A 21,433-nucleotide genomic window follows, 5' to 3' on the forward strand; every position below is an offset into this window, starting at 1 on the left:
GTGTGACGTGTGAGGAGTGGATCATTATACCGTCATGGAATCATGTTCAATGAAGGACATATTAGAAATATTTTAAATTGAAATGGCTAGCCAGTGAACTTTTAGTCCTACAACACTTTCTAAGGGAGAGAGACAATAAAAGGAGTACACTACTAATGCCTTCTCAAAGGTCAGTTTTTTTCAGTGGGTTTTACTACCAGGTAAGTGAGTACAGGAATGTAGCCTTAAAGTGCTAGAGCAGGGATGCTGAATATTGTTCGACTCCTAGCAGTACTAGGAAGCACAGCCAGTGGTCTGGGATGGTGGGAGTTGTCAAAAAGCATCCGAAGGGTTGCAAGTTCACCATACTGCTCTAGAAAGTGGATGTTACAATTCATAACCTTCATGCTAGTGCATTTGTCCCTGTCCAAATCAATTTTATCTCCAAACACATACTTGTTTTTCTCCTGCACCAAAATGACGCAACCACTACATGCATTTGGCTGAAATGGTTGGCCTTCCTATGGCATCGCCACGATAACCACGTGAAAACCAGAGCAAATTCCTTCCATTCATTTCTGCACCAAAAAGCCACCACACCACCTAAAAAGGTAAACACATTTCTTGATCATAAGGTAACACATTTCTTGATCATAAGGTAAAGGTACCCCTGCCCGTACGGGCCAGTCTTGACAGACTCTGGGGTTGTGCGCCCATCTCACTTAAGAGGCCGAGGGCCAGCGCTGTCCGGAGACACTTCCGGGTCACGTGGCCAGCGTGACATCGCTGCTCTGGCGAGCCAGAGCCGCACACGGAAACGCCGTTTACCTTCCTGCTGGTAAGCGGTCCCTATTTATCTACTTGCACCCGGAGGTGCTTTCGAACTGCTAGGTTGGCAGGCGCTGGGACCGAGCAGCGGGAGCGCACCCCGCCGCAGGGATTCGAACCGCCGACCTTTCGATCGGCAAGCCCTAGGCACTGAGGCTTTAACCCACAGCGCCACCTGCGTCCCCTACCACACCACCTAGTGCCCCCTTAATAGTAAAGCCAGCCTTGAAACATATTTTCTCGATCTGAAATGTGAAGTCGGTGGTTCTACAAGATACCACAGCTCTGGAACTGTCTCTCCTAAACAACTGTGTCAGTACAGAGGGGCAGGCATGGTCGAGAAAGCTTACAGGAAGGATAAGTGCATTGTGAGAATTCGTAAGGAAACACATAATGGTTGTGAGAGCCACCAGAAGCTTAACAGCCAAGGACAAAGAAGTGGAGGGGGAGGAATTTGGATTTGATATCCCACTTTATCACTACCTGAAGGAGTCTCAAAGCGGCTAACAATCTCCTTTCCCTTCCTCCCCCAAAACAAACACTCTGTGAGGTGAGTGAGGCTGAGAGACTTCAGAGAAGTGTGACTAGCCCAAGGTCACCCAGCAGCTGCATGTGGAGGAGCGGGGAAGCAAACCTGGTTCACCAGATTACGAGACTACCGCTCTTAACCACTACACCACACTGGCTCTCACCACAAAGGCCAACTTACATCAGAGGCCTGGAAACAAAGGGTCACATCTTCTGAAGCCCACCCACCTGGGCAATAAAAATTCTCTGTTCCTCCATGTTTGCCATGGAATATCCCCCAACCCTCAGGAATAGGCTTTGAGGGTACATGGGAGGCTGAAAGGGGGTGGCAAGAAGAAGGGAGAAATTCCATTGCATGAGGGAATGCCCATTTGTGCTACACTGGACCTCACCCAAAGAGGCAGAATGTAGGCATGCAGAGGTAAGCAGCATTCAGCACCTGCCCAACATCTGTTCCAGCTGATCTTTATGGCCTCATTTTACATACATATGCCTACCATTTAGTGAACCTTATGTTAGTACATGCATATTATGTTAGTACATGCATATTGATTGTCAAGTCATTTAAGAGAATGATATGCATAGAATTTATTTTGTACTTGTTGTGTTCTACAAATCATAATGTAGATTAGGAACAATTCATTTGCAGCGTCAAAAAACCGTTCATGTAATTATTTAAGGATTAGGGTTATGAGTAAGATCAAAAACCACATTCTCTGGCAATGTTCACCTTTCTTATTAAGAAAGTGATGTCACAGTTAAAGTTGCACTATTGGATTTTTGATTATTATTTTTTACAAAAGATATTAAGGCTGATTTTCCAGCATATTTTAAAGTAGAAGTCAGATACCAACACAAACCTCTTAAGGCCTTTGTGTTATACTCAAATTGTTTCATGAAGCTATGACAGCTGTTTTCATTTTAAAATTAAATCTTCAAGAGGAGATTTAGATTTCGACTTTACACATCCCCGATCCTCTATTCAAAATAGCCTTCTCCTTAAGCTGTGTATATAGGTAGCGATTATCAGGGCTTCATTACCCACATTCACAAGTAATGTATTTTGCTCCAATAGAAGGCAGTTTTTAATTCTAAAAAACTGAGCAGCAAATTCAGTCAAAATACAAGCAAACAACAAAATGTATAAACTTCAATTGTAAAAGTTTAAATGGATAAATTTTGTAATTCATAGGCAGTCTTCCTTCTTGTTTTGAATGACATAGTGCACCTTTAACACATATAAAGCAAAAATCACAACATAGAGACCTGAATAACAGCATTTTTCCTGCCATTGCAAGAGTTAAAAGTTTTGCTAAGTTCTTTATGACCCTGTTAAGTAATATTTATCTACCAATTAGACAAACAAACACATTTCACACTAAACATACCATTAAAAAAACATTTTGCACAGATGCTGGTAAATATCTCTATCTCAACGTTTCTTAAAGAACTGAAACTGACCCCTCAAGTGAAAACTGATCTTCCCACAATATTAATAAAATAAATTAATCTGGTCTATGGATTACCACTTTTTGTATATAGGGTTTTCCCACAGTACAATATAGTTCCATCAAATAAATGCAAAAACAAAAACATGCAAAATGCTGGTATGTCTAGGTTGCCTTTATAATGCTACATTAACATGTAAAAGGAATTATTTCTAAGACATTTACACTTTTTATCCTTTTACCACAAAGACCTATTCCCACCCCACCCATTTCCTATATTAATGCTAGCCTGTTCAATTGTACACTCTCAGATCTCAGGGTGGTGTGGCTTAAGGCAGAACTCAATTATTTAGGGGGAAAGCTGTACACCTACAGATTCAAATGAGTGCCCATTTCATATGATACATGTCTTAAGGCATTCTAAACAATACCACTGTTTACCCAATTAAGGCTGTTTTTCATTCTGTAGAAAAAGCTAACACCAAAACCCTATTTACCAGTCTATTAAAACAATGTCGCCACATCCTATGTTAACCTTATTTAGATCTAAAAAAAATTAAGCAGCGCTGCAGTTGTAGCGATAAAGTTAACTTTGTTGTACAATTACACATACAAATTGGTAACCTTTTAATCCAAAGCAAACAATGCAAATAATGTGGTTGCATTTGTTTACAGAAGAACTATATTGCTCCAAATATGTAAGTGTGGTTTTAACAAACTATTAGTCTGAGAACAGCTGCTCAAATTAGAATGTGAATACAAGGTCGAGTTCTCTCCAAGGTGATCAACACACACTTCAGACTATGTGGGGACTCAGATGGCTGAAAGCTCCTCCGTGAAAAATATTTTCTTCGCATGGAAACCCAGATGTTACAAGCACCGTGCTCTAGCCTAGCCAGAATGCATGTATGTAGTGTGAACAAGGTCTTAAAGGGGCTGCTTGCTCCCTATTGGGCTCATAGTTAAGCTTATACTGTGCCACACTAAAGTGCACTCGTCTCGTGTGTTTCCTATACTCCAAATTCAGGGTACATGAAAATAAAACAAAAAACGGCAGAGCCACATGCATATACAGTACATTCATACTTCCACAAGTCATTAACTTCTCACTCACTTTGCGAGTCCAAGAACACATTTCTAATACCACGAAAATTAATTCCGGCCTTCCCTATGTATGTCTGATTTTTCAGGGCATTTTAACTATAAAGCACTTTTTTTGCTTCTCCGCTAGGAAACTGGTGGCAACTGAAGCATTTCCATGTTTGTCTTATTTTAGGACATTTTTAATTGAGCTTGGTGAGCATTAATTTGAGTATATACTTTGTAAAGCACTATGTTTTTTTCTTCTCCACAAGGAAACCAGCAGCAACTAAAGCATTTCCTTCAAGCGAATGGGTCCTGCTGTACGATAGAATTATTGCTTTTGCTCAGATTCTACAAACAGAACTTTGGAAACACCAAAAGAACAAAGCACAAAAAATCAAGTTTTGTTTGGGGTTTTTAAAGAACTTCATTGTTCTATGCTCATTTTTTTATTTCGATCGTACTCAACACGTACCATGATTATTCAACTTGTGTCCCACAGCTTTCTGCCTAACTGGGCCCTCAATTTCTCAAACTTGTTACTAATCTTCTCTGGTGAAACTGTCTCAACTGGAGTCCTTTTGTGCCATTCAATTACATGCAATCCCACTCCAGTATGAGGGTGGGAGTACACAAAGCTGCTCTGTGAAACCATCAGAGGCTATGGCCATAAGAGGTCACTGCATCATAGGCCTAAGCAGCTGCAATACTTTCTGATCCCCTAGCCATGCCTAAAAACTTGGGAGCCAGTTATTTGGTGGCTCACTGCCACCCACCCACCCAGCTTGAATTTCCCAGAAAAGCTTCGACCTAATTGAGGCGTGTGTTGGCACAGATGTTAATCATGGTTAGCACTAACTAACCAGAAAAAATAGTCAGAAGCTGATTAAAAATCCCAATGAAGTGTGAATCGTAGTTAGCATTAACCAGTGGTGATGTAACCCTTAGCCATTGTTGAGGCTCAACTCAAACTTAAGGCCCTCTCAACCAGTTTAATGAATTTGTTGTGTTTGCATCAGCCTATAGGCTCTGTCTACTACTCGACAGAAAAGAACACCTTTACAAAAGTGTAAAGAAACAGCAAATATATATATCTATCATTTTAAAAAGAACAAGGTGAGACTAGCAGCGCAAATCATACCTGGAACAGACAAACCTCAGAAAAGAAAGTGGCCAAACGGAGAAAGGGGAATTAAGATGACCTCTATAACTACTGAAAGGGGAAAGATACCCGATTAGAGCACTATTCATTCAGCCCTTCCCATGTACTTCCATAAATCAAGTAATGAGAAAAATGAATGGTGGCTAAACAGCAGCTGGGTTGTGAAAGAGTCACAAGTTAAGACAGTAGCATTTCTGTAGTGAGAGATGTGACAGCATTAAAATATATTCAGAATTAGTGTATGTAAAAACAATAACGTTATGGTGTATTCCATAGACCCTCAACGATTTACGACTCGTGAGCCAGAAGATGTGACACACACCAGGGATTTCATGTACTCTTCCGTGAGCTCAGGAGTATTCTGCACATGTAACAGGAAATTCTCATAAGCACATGGACTCCACAGAAACACACACAAGTCACCAGTGCCTGCCTGGCCTTGGATTATACTCGTATTCTAGCTTTATGGACTGTCTACTTCTCAGCATTAATCAGCTCATGCTTTACAACAACTTGCATCCACATTTTGGTGAGCAGGAGGCTGCTCACGTAACAAGGTTTTCTTGCCCTTTTTCTTCCCACCTATACCATATGCCACATTTTCCTGGGGTTTCAAATTGCCAGGAGAAGCTTTCATTCAGGGAGGGGGGGAAGCAGTAGAGAGGATAGGCAGGAAAAATAAGGCCTTGTATCCTCCTATGTAACATGCAGGTTTGAAACAGCATACAGAAGCAGAAAGAACAATTTCAATTAAATTTTAATTTGGGTTCCCAAAATCTCATAAAGTGCTAATTGCATCCCTTTTCAAAGAGATCAATTTTTTTTCTCATCTCTGTGCGTTCATCAGTCCTGCTAAAGTCTTCTTTTTTCTGATTATTAATTTAGACCGTTTTTGTAATTACGCGTCTTACCATTTGAAGAAAGACATGCACTTGAAGGAATTAACACACTTTCCAGGAAATACAGTTTTCTTCTCAATATTCTTTTAGCATTAGGGTCTTAATTTTTTAGTCTTCCACCCCCAAGTACCCATGTATGCTATTCCTACAATCATTTCTCAGTATTTGTTTTGCACTTCTGCATCCTCTTTTCTAGAGACTCCTCAAGTAGCAGCTCCACAGTGACATTTATAGGACTTTCCCAGAGTTAATAACTTAGTTCCATTATAATGAGCATGTGAAAAACTTTTAACTCAGAATTAACTGTTTGTTTGCCCAAATGCTAACCATTTTCCTTTTTCTTTTTGCAGAAGCATTCATTCAATTTCTTCAAGCACTCAATCGTTCATAGCTGCTTAGCAACCTGTCCTATATCAACACTTTAATGCTACCTACCTAGTAACCAACTGAAGTCTGGCATGTTCTGCCCACATGAACCTATTTTATTATGTCCCATTGAGATATTTACAATTTGTTTGCAATACAGAATAGAGAACACAACAGAGATAACTAGCACATAGAAGAATGATTAAGAGCCTTTAACCATCTTGGATGCAGGACCAATTATGACACCTCACCTTCTACTCTGAATTTGCTGCTCCCTTCCTTCCTTCCTCCTTACCTGCTACACTCTGCTGCTTCTGCAACACAGGCAGAAAAGGGCAGGATTGAATTTCATAGCATATTTACATCAAAATCAGAATAGCTAGCCATATCCCTGAGAAACATTTGTATACTGTAGACAAACTTCTGCAAAACGGGGCTTAACTCCTACATTTTTTCATAAAATAGTGGCACAAAGTCCATGAATTGATCTAAAAGGATCACTGATATTGTTTGGGGCAGGCATGGCCAAACTTGGTCCTCCAGATGTTTTGGGACTACAACTCCCATCATCCCTAGCTAACAGGACGAGTGGTTAGGGATGATGGGAACTGTAGTCCCAAAACATCTGGCGGGCCAAGTTTGGCCATGCCTGGAAAGGGAATTCAGATCATTTGCTTGAACAATTGAATTCTGAATGCGATCTGGCAGGCAGGTCACAAATGACATCTGGCTTTTTCCATGCTCTTTTACATTCCTGGAGTGTGTCAAACAATGACCCAGGAGTTCTGGAGAATAAAAACAGCTAGCCTAATCAAAGTAACAGACCTAGAACCAATATTTTGTGTATCATATATTAGTGTCTGCAAAAAATGTCAAAGAGGGGGGAAAACAATAGGGCTTTGCTGAAAGAGGCATCAAAACTGCACAACCAGTAATGCAATATGCTCTTAGAAGACTTTGACTAGCATTTCCTCAACAGCCAACACACTCTATAGCCATATAGATAATCTCTTCTGAGGCCAAGGGAAATCTCAAAAGCAATGTATTATGTGGGTGGAGTGGAGTTACTACCCTTTAATGGGGTAGGAAGCAAAATTCTACAGGGCATAGCGACATAATCTGGCACACGTAGCTTTGGCCCTGTATACCTGAAGGAGTGTGTTCACCTCCATCATTCTGCCCGGACGCTGAGGTCCTGCTCTGAGGGCCTTCTGGCGGTTCCCTCACTGCGAGAAGTGAAGCTACAGGGAACCAGGCAGAAGGCCTTTTTGGTGGTGGAGCCCACCCTGCGGGAATGCCCTCCTATCAGATGTCAAGGAAATAAACAACTAATTGACTTTTAGAAGATATCTGAAGGCAGCCCTGTTTAGGGAAGGTTTTAATGTTTGATGTTTTATTGTCTTTTTAATATTCTGTTGGGAGCCGTCCAGAGTGGCTGGGGCAACCCAGTCAGATGGGTGGGGCATACAAATAATAAAATTATTAGTGTTAGTACTATTAACTCTCACCAATGTTTATGACAGGGGAGTGGCCAACCAGTGGATCTTCAGACATTGCTGTATTACAACTCTCAGCATCACTGGATATGCTGACAAGGTCTGATGGGTGTTAAAAGAGTCCAGCAGCATCTGGAAGCCACCAATCAGCCACCCCTGGTTTAGGCTGCATCTTTCCTGCAAATCCACTGGCATCCTTTACAAAGGAACTGGCCCTAAATCTCGGCCTGCAAAACAACTGGAAACAGGCAACTCTCAAACTTACGTGGGAGTTACATTCCAGGGATAATGCATAAAGTCAAAATTACATATAGTCAAAACATACTGGATGCAATGATGGATGGAATTGCAAAAGTTAGGGTTTTTTTTTTTTTTAGGTCTGCCCCCTTGTTTGTTTGTTTTTAATTTGCCAAGTGCATAAAACTGAATGCACACAAGCGAAATGTGTATAACACGAGTTAACTGTACTTAATTTTGAAAGTGTAAAAATATGGTACAGTTACAGCTATCCCTTTTAGTTTTCAAAGAATTAAATTTGTGCTAAAGCCACACAGTCCTGTCAGCTTCTTTCTACTTGAACAATTAGCTTATTCTGACTCGCCTAATGTTTACACCAAACTTTTACCAACGCTGTACAAAGCATACTTTGTTAGTAACGTTGTATGTGTAGCAACTATTTTCACACTTAGCAGCAATTTCCTATTCTAGCATTTACCATTTTCTGTGCTTTTGATATTCTCATACCTAGGAAGAGGGCAGTAGTTCATTTGGTCAGTAACTGTCAATAGTATTTGTTGATCAATCATGCATCTAATCCATGTAGGGCATCTCTCTACAGGAAGAGGCATAATACTCAGAATTATTATCTTTTAACAAGAAGGAAATAATGCCTGCTATGTACACAAGAGCTATCTAAAACAAATATCACCCAAGATATTAGAAAAGCAGCACAGTGTTATGTTAACATTTTTAGACACTTGCCTCCTTTAATAAAAAAAATTAGACAAGAGATTGCAGCCAGAAGTACTTCAAACGGCAATATTTTAAATATAGCTGCTTCTGCTGGATAGCTGCTTCTGTGAAGGGCAGAAAAGTAACTATGCATCTTGGCAATTACAGAAACAATCTCCTTCTAAAGAACTGTACCAAATTATTAATTATCTTGAATATATTAATCTTGGACTTTTCTAAGACAATGCCTGAATTTCCAGGTGAAGTACTTACATTACTATTATTGAAAATGTGTTACTCTATTAATCTTTTTGATCAAAAAAATTAATGAATTATTCTACACTTAGTCGAACTTTGCAGTCCTGTATTAAACGTATGCCGCTACTTACATAACTACTAATGTCTTAAGATGCACATCCTGCAACAATTGCAAATTGTGATTTCCTGGATTCTTTAGCCATTTTAAGTGTTAAAAAGAAAAAAATAGCATTTGCAAGTAACATTTTGAAGTTGTGAAAAAATGCAAGCACCTATAGTAGGTACTTTATACAAAATGCAGTGCAAACACTTTTGACTGGATAAGATGCAGGCAGTTGCTGCATCCTTGCTCATTACAATTTAATCAAATGTTTACTAGGCTGAGGCCTGTACAAACTGTGGACTATAAAGTGTTTGCAGAATGCACTGTGTAATTACTTTGCTATAATTACACTGGATTTTGACAATAGATTAGTGTTTGCATTGAGAAGTGTTTTCAAAAGAACACTTGAAAGAAATTTATCAACCTAGGACTAAAACATCAGAAAGGAAGGGTGTGGTTGTTATTTTTTGTATTATATGGCATATTTCAGGACTCCAGTATGCATGCATAAGTATCAATTTTGCTCTACCAGTTGCACTGATTAACACTAGTGCCCTATAAAGAAGAACTCAATAGATTAAAACTTTCCATAGAAGCTGGTGGAAGGAAATGGGTTTTGAACAAAGTGAACAAGGCATTAAAAAGGGCAGTTTGTTACCTATAATGCTCATAGATAAGGTAATGGTAGTAGTATGTACCATACATTCAGCTCTGGAAAAGACCGAAAAAAATCCATTATAATTTAATTAAAACTCCCCCGTTCAGTTTAAAATATATGTAGCTTTTGTACCCCTATCACAGTTGTGTGGTCTAGTGCATTCCATAAGTATTTCCCTATTGTACACAGCAGAGGTGAAAACTACAAGGTTGGTCCATGGGCTTTGCCTGCACTAATAGTATACCACAAATCACTGTTGACTAGAATTTCGCTTCTCACTGGCATCAACTGCACTCAAAATACCTGGAAACCTGTACAGGTTCGGTGCTGTCACACTTAAAAGACTGTTTCAGGGCATACTCCCTACACCATTTACTAGCATGAAATTACTTGTCCCAATTTTTATCTTTGCCAACAATCCTCTCTACTTCTTTGTCCCTGTGCTTCAAATGGTGAGGTTTGTAATTTCATTTGCCTTTGATTAAAATGTGCAAAAAGACAAACTTGCTTGGTGATCCTTCTTCATATCAGCAAACGTATAAAATTTAAAATATGCTTATTCGTGAATTAGTGTGATGAGAATGCATGACTACGAAATCGTGCAATTCTTGCAAGACAAGACTTGTTTTGAAACAAGGAATGATGAAGGAGGAGGCTGAAGACCAAACACCACCCACATATCCCTTGGGACAATCCAGTTGTCCGAAAAAGATCCCAACACTTATAGAAACAGAATCCCCTACAAATAAAAGGAGCACTGAAAGCAGCAAGTTTCCAAAAGTAAGTGTGGTGTACACAATGTGAACCAACACACATTAATAAAAGTGAGTTAACCTGTAGTGCAGACTTGGTCTCACTTTTCCTTTTCAATATAATGAGTAACAGCTACTCAAGCAAACAGTTATTAACCCAACACAATGTAAAATGTTAAAATCACTTCCCATCCTGGAAGTAACAGAATAAAATTATTTTCAGAAAATAATGTATAAATTGATGGAATACCTTGCTATTGGTAAGCTATTAATAAAATTAAACACATATGGTGTTCCATAGGTATTTCTATAAGGCTTTCCACTGCTATTTTAAAACTATATGCAACAGACGTAAACAATCTCCCCAGAAAGTGGATTCTGCCTCTACTTGTCTGTACATCCCCTTTAAAAAAGTTCAACTTTCCAATTGATGAGTCAAACTCAGTCATAAGTTAGTACAGTCAGTCAATCCGACTGGTAAGTCCCAGGTCAAAGTCTTCAGCAAGTAACAGATTCAGTAAAGCAGGTGCTCACAGATTTAAATCAAATCCAAAGTGAAGTTTCGAATGACATCTGGTGCTCCTGTGTCAAAGCCACATATGTCCAGCATGCCTCTGTCATCTGGGTCTGCAATGGTAAAACTGTTGGATGTCAACCCACAAACTATCAGCTTGGATGGAATACCCATTCTCTGAAGGAAGAAGAAAAAGAAACACATTTTTTCCAGTGTGCAGCTGCACAACCAAGTATGAACTCTTTACAAAAGCCAAGTCTTTTACACTTTACTGTCACAGATACAGGAAACCCGGCTGACCTGCCCCACCTCTTTGCATGCAAGACAGTATTCATTGACAATTTCCCTGGTTTTCCAATTCCATCTGTTTTCCACTACAATAACATCCCCCGCAGCTGCACATTAGGACAAAAGAGAAGTTGTACTGGCTCTCCTACTGCCATTGCCTCTCTGTCCTACCTATGGAAATCATTATTGGCCTGGCTTGGCTTCTAGGGAGCTTTTATAGCCACACATGCACAAATCTGTTTGACCATGATGCAGACCCACTGAAGAGCCACAAAGTACAGCACCTTACACTGATACTGACCAGAGTAAATGTGAACTGAGCAAAATGTTTGAAGAAAATGCTTTATTTTTGAGTGCTGCTGTTGCAAACTGGAATATTTTTAACAGTGTGCCAGCCACTAGTATTGTAGTTTCAACTGCCACGCATAAATGATTCTAAAGAGTTTTTATTTCTGCAACATAGCAGTCATCCTTTTAAAAGGTGGGAACTATTTAAAAATCAGCTATTTCCTACAGAAGCAACTTCATGGCAAAGTTGTACAAAGGGCATTTTACCTCTCTATACATCCTCAAGGCTGTGGCAGGATGAGTATCTCCAGCAAATGTCTCATTATCTGTTAACACAATAAAGACATCAACAGCTACACCAGTCTTCTGAGCCCAAAGCATTGGAAGAGAACAATCTGTGGCACCCATTGGAATCTAGGAAAAATAAGAAACCATTATTAACAAAACAAGTCAGCAGACGTTTTAGATGGTAACTGTACTTCGGTTCAAAACTCTACTCTTTTTTTTTTCAGTGGTGTCATGTTTATTTTATTTTTTTTTATTAATTTTTAAAAGATTTTTCTTTTACCAATTATTCAAACACAACCATGTTCAACAGTTTACAAGTTTTTTACTTCCACCAGCTCATCCCACAATCCTCATGTTTTTATATTTGTTCTGCATTTCCTTTATAATATATTGCCAGTTTATAATATCCTTACATCTCATTTTCTCTTTACAATACCCTTTCTCATCACAAAGCCTCTTTAAATCCAACTAGCGTTGTCTGTTCATCACAAATATTTTCCAGATAAGTCGTAAACTTTCTCCAGTCCTGAGTGAACTTGTGATCTTTCTGGTATCTAATTTTTCCAGTCATTTTATCTAATTCTGCAAAGTCCATAAGTTTCAGCCTCCATTCTTCCAATGTCGGTAATTCCTCTCGTTTCCATTTTTGGGCCATTAAGATTCATCTCTCACACTGGTGCACTCTGAGAAGCCCTCTGCAAATCCCTGACGACTTCCTATACACTTCAGCATCCAGCACAAACTTTTTGTTTTTACCCATATAGCTCTCCAAGGTTTTGCCCTAGCATCTCTCTGTGCTCTTATTTCCTTTTACATCCCTGTCCACAACATTTACTCAAACTCTATTGCCAGCAATTGACCCAAAGACCTATTCTTACAACAGTGTTAGCCACATTCTCTTTCTGTCCCTTATCCCTAGAACTCCTATATAATGCCTCTTCCTTTCTCCCTCTACCTTCCAATATCACTTCAAATCTATGCTCAATCTCAGCTGCAACAAAGCTTAAATACAGGCAACTGCCCTTGGTCTTCCATCTTAGCCTTACCTCTTCCTTCTCTACCTGTTACTCCTCCTTTTGAAATTTACGGTGTAAACTCTTAACGCCAGGGTTTTGTTTTTCTTCGATTTTGGCATGCAACTATGTAATGTGCCATGTACATATAATGATGTTCAATAGCAAAAAATGAATTTTAGTTCTATATTTTTGTTGAGTCTATTGATGTTTGATAAAGTTCTCGATTCCATCTTTTCAAGCAAATCACAGATTTTAAGATCTTAAATATACTTACTAGATGGAAAATCCCATTGAACACAAGTGGATTTACATCCAAGTCCATATGTATAGGATTATATATAGATTGGAGAACAGTGAAAATTGCATGAAAATATTATCAAAAGTAGCTTCAGTTTAATTTAAAGGTGAAAAAATAATGTGAAAGTGAACAAGATACTCCAAAGTATTCTTTATAAAATACTTTGTTCAAAATGAGGGAGGAAGTTTACCAGCAGTTCCTTTTTGAAATTCAGAACAATTAGCTGAACTTCCACATATAAAATTAGAGACAAAAATAAAAGCTTTAGATACCTCAGACATCTTATGTAACACTTGAGGTAATGTCATGTCTTCAGTCACCGAGCAAGGGACCATTTCATGGGAAAAGGCAACAATATGAGAATCTTTTTCAGTTCGTGCAACAACCTGGTAAGAGTGTTAAACGAAACAGAAAACAGAAAATGTAGCCATGTTATTTTCATTTTGTGTTCTATGTTCTGAACGGAGACCTAAGGGTACCACTGTCTGTCTGAGGATTTTCACAGTGTCCATTGCTATAGCCACATTTCCTCTTCAACTCCTCTCCTATTGCACTTCTCAATCAAACTTATCACTCTCTAACAGATCCCTCCATCCTTTTGTATCTCTTTTGCTGCTCAAGGTGGCTCCTTCGTGCCTTCCTAGAGATGTGAAGGCCTGGGGAGAAAATGGAAAAATTGGGAGGAAACCCATTTCCCCCCAATTTTCCTGTACCTCCCCCCGGCCTTCACATCTCTATGCATTGCTCTAAATGTGCTAATGTGAGACATTTGGGAGCAGAAAGGAGGACATTGCTCCCTCACTAAGTTGTTTGTTTGTCTTCCATAACCACCCCAAATACATGCATGATTATCTGCATCATACTTTTAGATGATAAAAAGTTAGATAGGGGTTATTATGTTTGCTTTGCAAGCATGCTTTTATCTTTTAAAGTAAGCCTTTTTAAAAAATGAGGAAAGACTCTCTAAGGCATCACAAGCTACTCTCTTACCCCCCCCCCACTTAGGTTTTTAGGTGTCTCTTGATTAGGTCTGTAGGCAGAGTGCATGTCTGGGCATGAAAGACAACAGAAAGCTACTTCAGCATTCAAATTTGAGTTGAAATAATTTGGTGAAACAAACGTAACTTACCATACACATTGCTGCAGCAACTGTACTAGCATTCAGCACACTACCCAAAACCTTTTGGAACATAGAGTCACTGACATCAATTGCAAGCATGAAACGCTTCCCTGTTGGCTCCATTGTCTAAAGAAAGAGTGTGACAGGTAAATTGGAAGAGTGGTTGTTATTATTATGCTTTCATAGCATAAGCATACATTGAGAACAAGCAATTGCTACCTTGACGAAAAAGAGGGTGATGTCCAAACTATGGTCATCTGCTAACAATGATGATGATGATGATAATAATAATAAATAATTTTATTATTTATACCCCATCCATCTGGCTGGGTTTCCCCAGCCACTCTGGGCAGCTTACAGCATATTTAAAAACACAATAAAGTATCAAGCATTAAAAACTTCCCAATACAGGGCTGCCTTCAGATGTCTTCTAAAAGTTGTGTTCTTTATCTTCTTGACATCTGAAGGGAGGGTGTTCCACACGGAGGGCAGCACTACCAAGAAGGCCCTCTGCCTGGTTCCCTGTAACTTCGCTTCTCACAGTAAGGGAAGCAGCTTGTGCAAACTGGTTGTTGTTGTCCCGTCCCCCATTCCCCACAAGTCTCCAGGTCTGTTTGAGGGACCCTCGAGCAAAGGAAGTCAGGCTACAGGCACAACATTGGCTCTTGCCCAGAACTAGAAGAACACACAGTATGAGAAGGATGCACAAGATGTTGTTCTTTATAATCTGTCTCTCCCCCAAATACAAGGCCTCAGGGAACTCAGTAGGAGGAAGTGGCTGAAGCAGCGTAATCTGCAGAATGGGTCTCCATGGGACTTAGCCAGGACAAGAAAGGAGGCAGAGAAGCAAAAGATTTCTGTTTTTCAGAGTCCTTAACACACTCTGATAATCCTGACCTTAAACTTTTATTATTAAAATTGAATACTTTCTTAAATCAAGATTGCTCATCTGGAGGCTTATACTATACGTGTATGTATGGATAGATTCAAAATAAAGGTTAAATCAACATGCCGTTAAAACAGGTGTGAACTTCTGCAGCTACAACTGATAATTACCTTGAAGGTCTTGTAAAATGAGGCATCAAGTGCTTCCAAAATGTCATTATCAGGTTGCCAGCGAAGTTTTCCCCGATAACCACGTTCTCCTTTGTAGTTTTCTAGTGCAACCAAAACATGGAATGGATGTATTCGAGCCTAGAAAAAAGAGGGCTGCATTCTCAAAGACATATAATTGACAAAACAATATTCTAAATACAAAAAAAAAGTGTTGTCATCTTAAGTTGTCTTCTGACCATCCTAGCTTACATTATTTTTTCTGAACTTTTGTGTAATCTTCACTTTACACCAAAAGGGGGATTTCAAGATGTCCACACAATATACAGTTGTACCTTGGATTTCAAACGCCTTGGCTCCCTAACAATCGAAACCCAGAAGTGAGTGTTCCAGGTTTCAAATGATTTTTGGAAGTCAAACGTTGGGTGTCGCTTCCACAACTTCCGATTGGCTGCAGGACACTCCTGCAGCCAATCAGAAGCCACGCCTTGCTTTTCGAACGGTTCCAGTAGTCGAACGGACTCCCGGAACGCATTCTGTTCGAGAACCAAGGTACGACTGTATGTTGAGATATCCAGGTTTTTAATTTGTTTTAGGGTTGCTGTTTTTAGCAACTTCTCTCTGATGCTCTCACATCACATCAGATCTAAGCTGTGTTGAAACATCAATACCTTCTGCCTCCAATTAATGTGTTTCTACTCTTTCCATCATACTTTACTCTAGAACCCTCATTGCAGGATTAACCCTCTTTCCAATTGAGTAAAAGAAAGATTTATTTCCCATTTGAGTAAAAGGTTTCTGTTCTTCCTACAAAATGGTCCTTTAAAATGGTACTCAGAATGGAGGAGATAGTAATAATGTGCTGTTGTTTTGTCAATTCCACAATACTATATCCTTTTCTGAGAAAATGCTTCCGAACATTTTCCTTGATCAATCGATTTCCTGAACATATGGCAATGTGCAGGAGAAAGACCTCATAAGATTCTTGTTTTTATAACCTTATCCACAACACCTGCAATTCCTTAAACTAGAAATAGTGGCCAACTTTCTTCCATCCCTATGCTGTTTGCAGGTTCAATATATTTCAATCAAAATTTGCAGTTCTAAAACTCTTAAGTGTGAAATTGCTGTTTTTAGTTGCAAGTGTAGCTACACCTTCAACAACAATTTCTATTATCGGAATGATCTACTTCATCTGCACCGAGCTGCATTAGCATAATACAAACATGAGAGTCTCACCTTTTTAAGAAGTTTTTCGTTTCTTAGTCTTTCACAAACTGCTGCTACTTCTGGGCTTCCCGGTTCAAGAACAGAATTTGCTGTCATCTTTCCTAGATTCCTCAACATTGCTGTTAAGGGCATCTCCTGTAACAATGCTTTCCATACCTTGTACAGATTGAGATAGAAAGACCAGGATATGATGTTTTAAAATGAGGATATATTACATTAACCATTTAAGAATCAACAGGCAATTCTACATCATCACGTTAACTACACAGTTAGTGCACATAACAAATTTAATGCACTCACCTCTTTAGATTTCAAATGATTTGTCAGAAGGTGTTCCCTAACTAAACTATATTCTTCTATCAAATGAATCACTTCCAATTCATCCTTTGTATGCTTCACCCTCTCCACTGCCTCCAAATATTTTATCAGTTTTTCAGTCTCAGGAGAAAGCTTGCTGTCTTTATATGCTTCTTGGACTTCCTTCCACCCTTTCATTACATACTTAGTGACTACGGCAAGGCCTGTTGAAATAGAAAAAAGCTATACTCAGTAACTCTTGCATAACAGCTTATTAACAGGATGGTTATTAAGAAGTTTTCTCCCAACTGTCAAGTAAGTGACTGGGTTTTTATCTACAGCAGAATATGCAAACGCACATCAGTATAACTACTGTACATTTACAGCTTGCAGAAAAATATCGAAACTATGATCAGAGATAATTCAGTTATAATGTAAAAAAACAATAATTTATTAGCTATTTGAGACACGTTTTCCCTTTATTTCACTGTATAGAATGAAACGGACCACACATAAGTATAAAGTAAAAAAGTGATTTTTTAAAGTGAGATTTTTGTCATTCTACTTAACATGGTAGTAACAGACTAAGGACTGTTTCTCCCATTACGATGAAAGCCATGAGTAAAATCACATGGTCACACTTCTGTCTAAGTATCTGATTTCAAAATATGTGGTCACTCATTTCTGCAATGTCTAAATGAGCCTGGGCAACAACAGCTCCCCAGTTTTATGGAGGCTTTATTCCTCATTCCTTCATTTCTTACACACTCAAACAGACAGTGCTTACTCCAGACAATTATAGCTGTAATGGAAAATTCCCAGTTGTTGTTACCTTCATTTGCAGGCTTCAGATGGGATAACCTGAGAAGGTCTTTATGACACCAGCCATTTCTTTTCTTATATTTTGTCACCGCTAAAGCAATAGCCATGTCATTCTTCCCATTGTACCACTCCGCAACAGCTTTTCTTAGGGCACGGCCCCACATGCCACATTTCATGCCCTCCTTCAGATCCTTTTTAAACTGAATGAAAGTGAAGAGATGGGTTGGTATACGACAAACTTCAGGGACAGCCTTATAAGCTGCTTGTTTTGTTTTTGAATCAGAACACTGTGAACAAACGGCAAGCGCAAACAATGCTGGCTCCTGTTTTGCTGCCCTCCCTTCTTGACTGAACGTCTTTATTTCCTGTACCACGTCACAGCCTCTGCCATCTTCAATAAGCCTCAGCAGAGCATCTGCATTTTCAAAGCCCAACTTTTGTTCCTTGATGTAGTAAGTACCTCCCTCAGAACCAAAACACAGGAAACGGCGCAGTCGATTCATGTCGGTAACCTGCCACACGTATCCACCTTCAGAATTTGGCAGCTGCTTTTCATTGCAAGGTTGTGTTTGACTTGTTGCTACTTCCATTGCTTCTCAATGTTAGGAGGCTCCTGAAAAATAGGGGGGAAATGCTTCAAATAGATATATAATATCTATGGCTTACCTTATCTATAGTGAAATCTATTAATCTGCACGGATATAGTTATACTGCACAAAAAGTACTGTGCCATAAATCTGAGATTCTGCTACTGTCCAGAAGTTATATCTAAATGTTACAGCCTCGTAAGTTCTTAAAATAAAAAACTTGAAAATAAACAGTAGCAAAAGCCAGTGCTAACTTAAAACAGGACACATTCGTAAAACCAGTTTAAATATGAAGTTGTAACCATTTCTGGATTATTATCTATGGGCACAATCCCCAGAGAGCCAGGCAAGTTAAGTCCTATAAACCTATTTGTGCTAACATGAAACATTTGATGCTGGCACCTGAATACTGATAAAATATATCTGAGCACACCTATGGAATGAGTTGGCCAACCATGCACACAAAGTCACTTTTTTACTCTTTCAGAAAGAAGGACTCATGGAAGTTATTTATGTACTCTATGCTATTATATGACGTTAGGAGTTTTTTGTCGTCTTAAACCATAATTATTGTACACACTTCCATATATCATAGTACTTTACAACTGTACAACTCGTCACATTGCCCATGCAACTCTTCTGATTTAATGTTTGAGATATGGGAATTGCTGTTGGCACTCACAGAATACCATTCATTTCTCGCCTTACTGTTGCAGCAAGCATACAAAGCTGCTTTATACTGAATCAGACTACAGTGGTACCTCGGGTTACAAACGCTTCAGGTTACATATGCTTCAGGTTACACACTCCACTAACCTAGAAATAGTGCTTCAGGTTAAGAACTTTGCTTCAGGATGAGAACAGAAATTGGGCTCTGGTGGCGCAGCGGCAGCAGGAGGCCCCATTAGCTAAAGTGGTGCTTCAGGTTAACAAGTTAAGTATTAACCCAAGGTACCACTGTATTGTGCATCTAGCTCAGAAATGTCAGCTTTGATTGGCAAAGGCTCTTCAAAAGTTTCAGGCAGAGGCCATGGCTAAACCTACCTAGAGACACCAGGGATTGAACCTGAGAGTTCTGTGTGCAAAGCAGATGCTCTACAACTGAACTGCGGCCCTTTCTCCAAAACCATTCAAATCCTTTTTAACACAGGACAAGCATATCAGAGGAGGAATACTTATTTAAGTTAAGGAACAAAGAGTTTATACTATCATAGCAAAAGAAACTAAACGTGCTAGCTGCTTTGGGGGTTTAATACTATGCCCTACCAGAGATGCACCATATATTTCTAGACAACATATTATTGTTACACATGTGGGTTTTTTGCTGCTATTCTTAATAACAATAAGATTCCAATGATATGACACAATTATTTGTGCTAGACAAGTTCCAGTTATAAGGGCACAGTGATATTACACAAAATAAAACATTGGTCATATTTTTGAACAGAAATTGAGATCATTTCACTACCCAAATTCTAACATAGTTTGGAGTCCCAATCTTGCCTACCAGACAGGTAGATACAATCCTTTCTTCCTTGACAAATTATCCAAGTATAGGGTGCAATCTTAAGTAACAGGCAAATAAAACCACCAAAGCAGGACAGCAAGCCAGGATGCAGCAAAAAACCCCACTCTACTGGATAAACACATGCTTCGGTGGGTGAAAACTGTTTAACAGAAGAATCACTGCCGACTTATTTAAACTGGAAGAATGTTACGCAAATGGGAAAAGGCCTTCAGAGGGATGAACCTATTCAACTGCAGAACAACCTCCTCCTTCCCTGATTTTAACCCAGACAGGGGCATTGAATTTGTAATCTGCACTATGTTTACACTATAAGTATACGCACGTTCAGCTGTCAGATGTACAAAACACACTCTTCCAAAACTTCCTGCGAAGTTTCGTATTTTGACCCAGGCAACAGCAGATCGACACCTTTTCAGGCTGCTGCACTACTGTGCATAAATTCTCTCTCTTTCTCACACACACAAAGCCCAACGACGTCCATTTATTTTATTAAATCGGTATACCGCCCTTCAAGACCCGAAGATCTCGGGGGCTGGTTCACAGCCTGAAAATGCGAAATAAAACTACAGGCGAAGCGAAGTAATCAAAACAAAACAAAGGCAACAACATGCACGGCGCGGTCCCCTTTCCACTGAACCCGTGCTAAAGGGTCACCGCAAAGGAGTTTGAAGGCTATTGTGGGGGGGGGGGATGCAACACCGCCTGTCTGGGAAAGCAACACAAACCCGCGCAAAAACACAACCGCCGCCGGTTTACACTGCCTAGCCAGCTGCTGTCGGTTCGCGGCGCTCGTGTGAGCGTGAGAACGCGTGTGCGGAGTAAGCGCGCTCGGGGCGGCGAGAGAAGGCTGGGCGCCGCCGCCAGGCCTTCAGGGCGAGCAGAGGCGAGGGGAGGATTCCCTACGCCGACTCGCCCGAGCCGCTGAGGGAGGCGGACAAGGCGGGTCCTCCGGCGTCCCGGCCCTTCGCCGCCCGAGGAAGAAGCCGTACCTGAGCGGCCTTCGGCGGGGTGCGGGGGTGGGGAGGTTCCGGCGAGCAACTCGGCGGCTTCTCGTTCTCCGCCTCAGGACCCCTCGCGCCTCCTGACAACTTCCCTCACGAGAGAAGGACCCGGATGCAGCGGCTCAGGGAGGCCATCCCCCCAGGACCCGGATGTCGGCGCCCGACCCCGCCTTCCCGGCCGGCGCTTCCCTCACGCCGCGAAAACAAAGGCCCGGATGGAGCGAGAAGCAGCAGTTCTCTCATCCTCACCCCTCAGCCAACCGCCGCTTGGCTTATGACTCACCCTGAGATATTCTAAATCTAACAAATAAATTAATAAATAAGATTCACTTATGGAGGAATGAGAGGTGTCGCTCATGTATCCCTTTTCATACGGGAAAGGAGCCTCCATACTTTCAAGAATTGAGCCTCCGCACCTCAAAAGTGAGGCCCGAGTGAGCTTAGCGACGCTTTCTCCACTTAGCTAGGCCCTTTTTAAGTGTGTGGAGATTTAATAGCCCGCCGGAAGATGCGGTACTACTACTCCCAGCATCCCCTGGCCATTCGGTGTGTTTGCAGGGGCTGATGGGAGCTGTAGTTCTGCAACGGGAAG

General features: G+C 40.3%; 1 protein-coding gene across 1 annotated transcript; it reads right to left on the reverse strand.

Moving 5' to 3' along the window:
• Nucleotides 1-1,908: 1,908 nt before the first annotated feature.
• On the reverse strand, nt 1,909-21,045 carry RO60 (Ro60, Y RNA binding protein). The gene is made up of 9 exons (XM_079981506.1): nt 20,830-21,045; nt 17,736-18,338; nt 16,907-17,127; nt 16,616-16,762; nt 15,380-15,517; nt 14,333-14,449; nt 13,476-13,589; nt 11,869-12,015; nt 1,909-11,202 (listed from the first exon to the last, which is right to left on the reverse strand). Exons 2-9 carry the CDS (start codon nt 18,313-18,315, stop codon nt 11,050-11,052), a joined length of 1,617 nt encoding a protein of 538 aa, XP_079837632.1. The 5' UTR covers nt 18,316-18,338; nt 20,830-21,045; the 3' UTR covers nt 1,909-11,049.
• Between the last annotated feature and the right edge of the window lie 388 nt (nt 21,046-21,433).

Source organism: Podarcis cretensis, assembly GCF_951804945.1.
Source record: "Podarcis cretensis genome assembly, chromosome: 6".
Taxonomy (NCBI): domain Eukaryota; kingdom Metazoa; phylum Chordata; class Lepidosauria; order Squamata; family Lacertidae; genus Podarcis; species Podarcis cretensis.

What these genes read in the sequence shown, in the direction of transcription:
- RO60 (XM_079981506.1), bottom strand. Translation starts at nt 18,315, where the DNA reads ATGGAAGTAGCAACAAGTCAAACACAACCTTGCAATGAAAAGCAGCTG. An exon ending in CATTTTACAAGACCTTCAAG is followed by an intron (nt 14,450 to 15,379) that starts GTAATTATCAGT and finishes CTCTTTCTTTAG; the next exon opens with ACAATGGAGCCAACAGGGAA. An exon ending in TTGCTGCAGCAATGTGTATG is followed by an intron (nt 13,590 to 14,332) that starts GTAAGTTACGTT and finishes CACTCTTACCAG; the next exon opens with GTTGTTGCACGAACTGAAAA.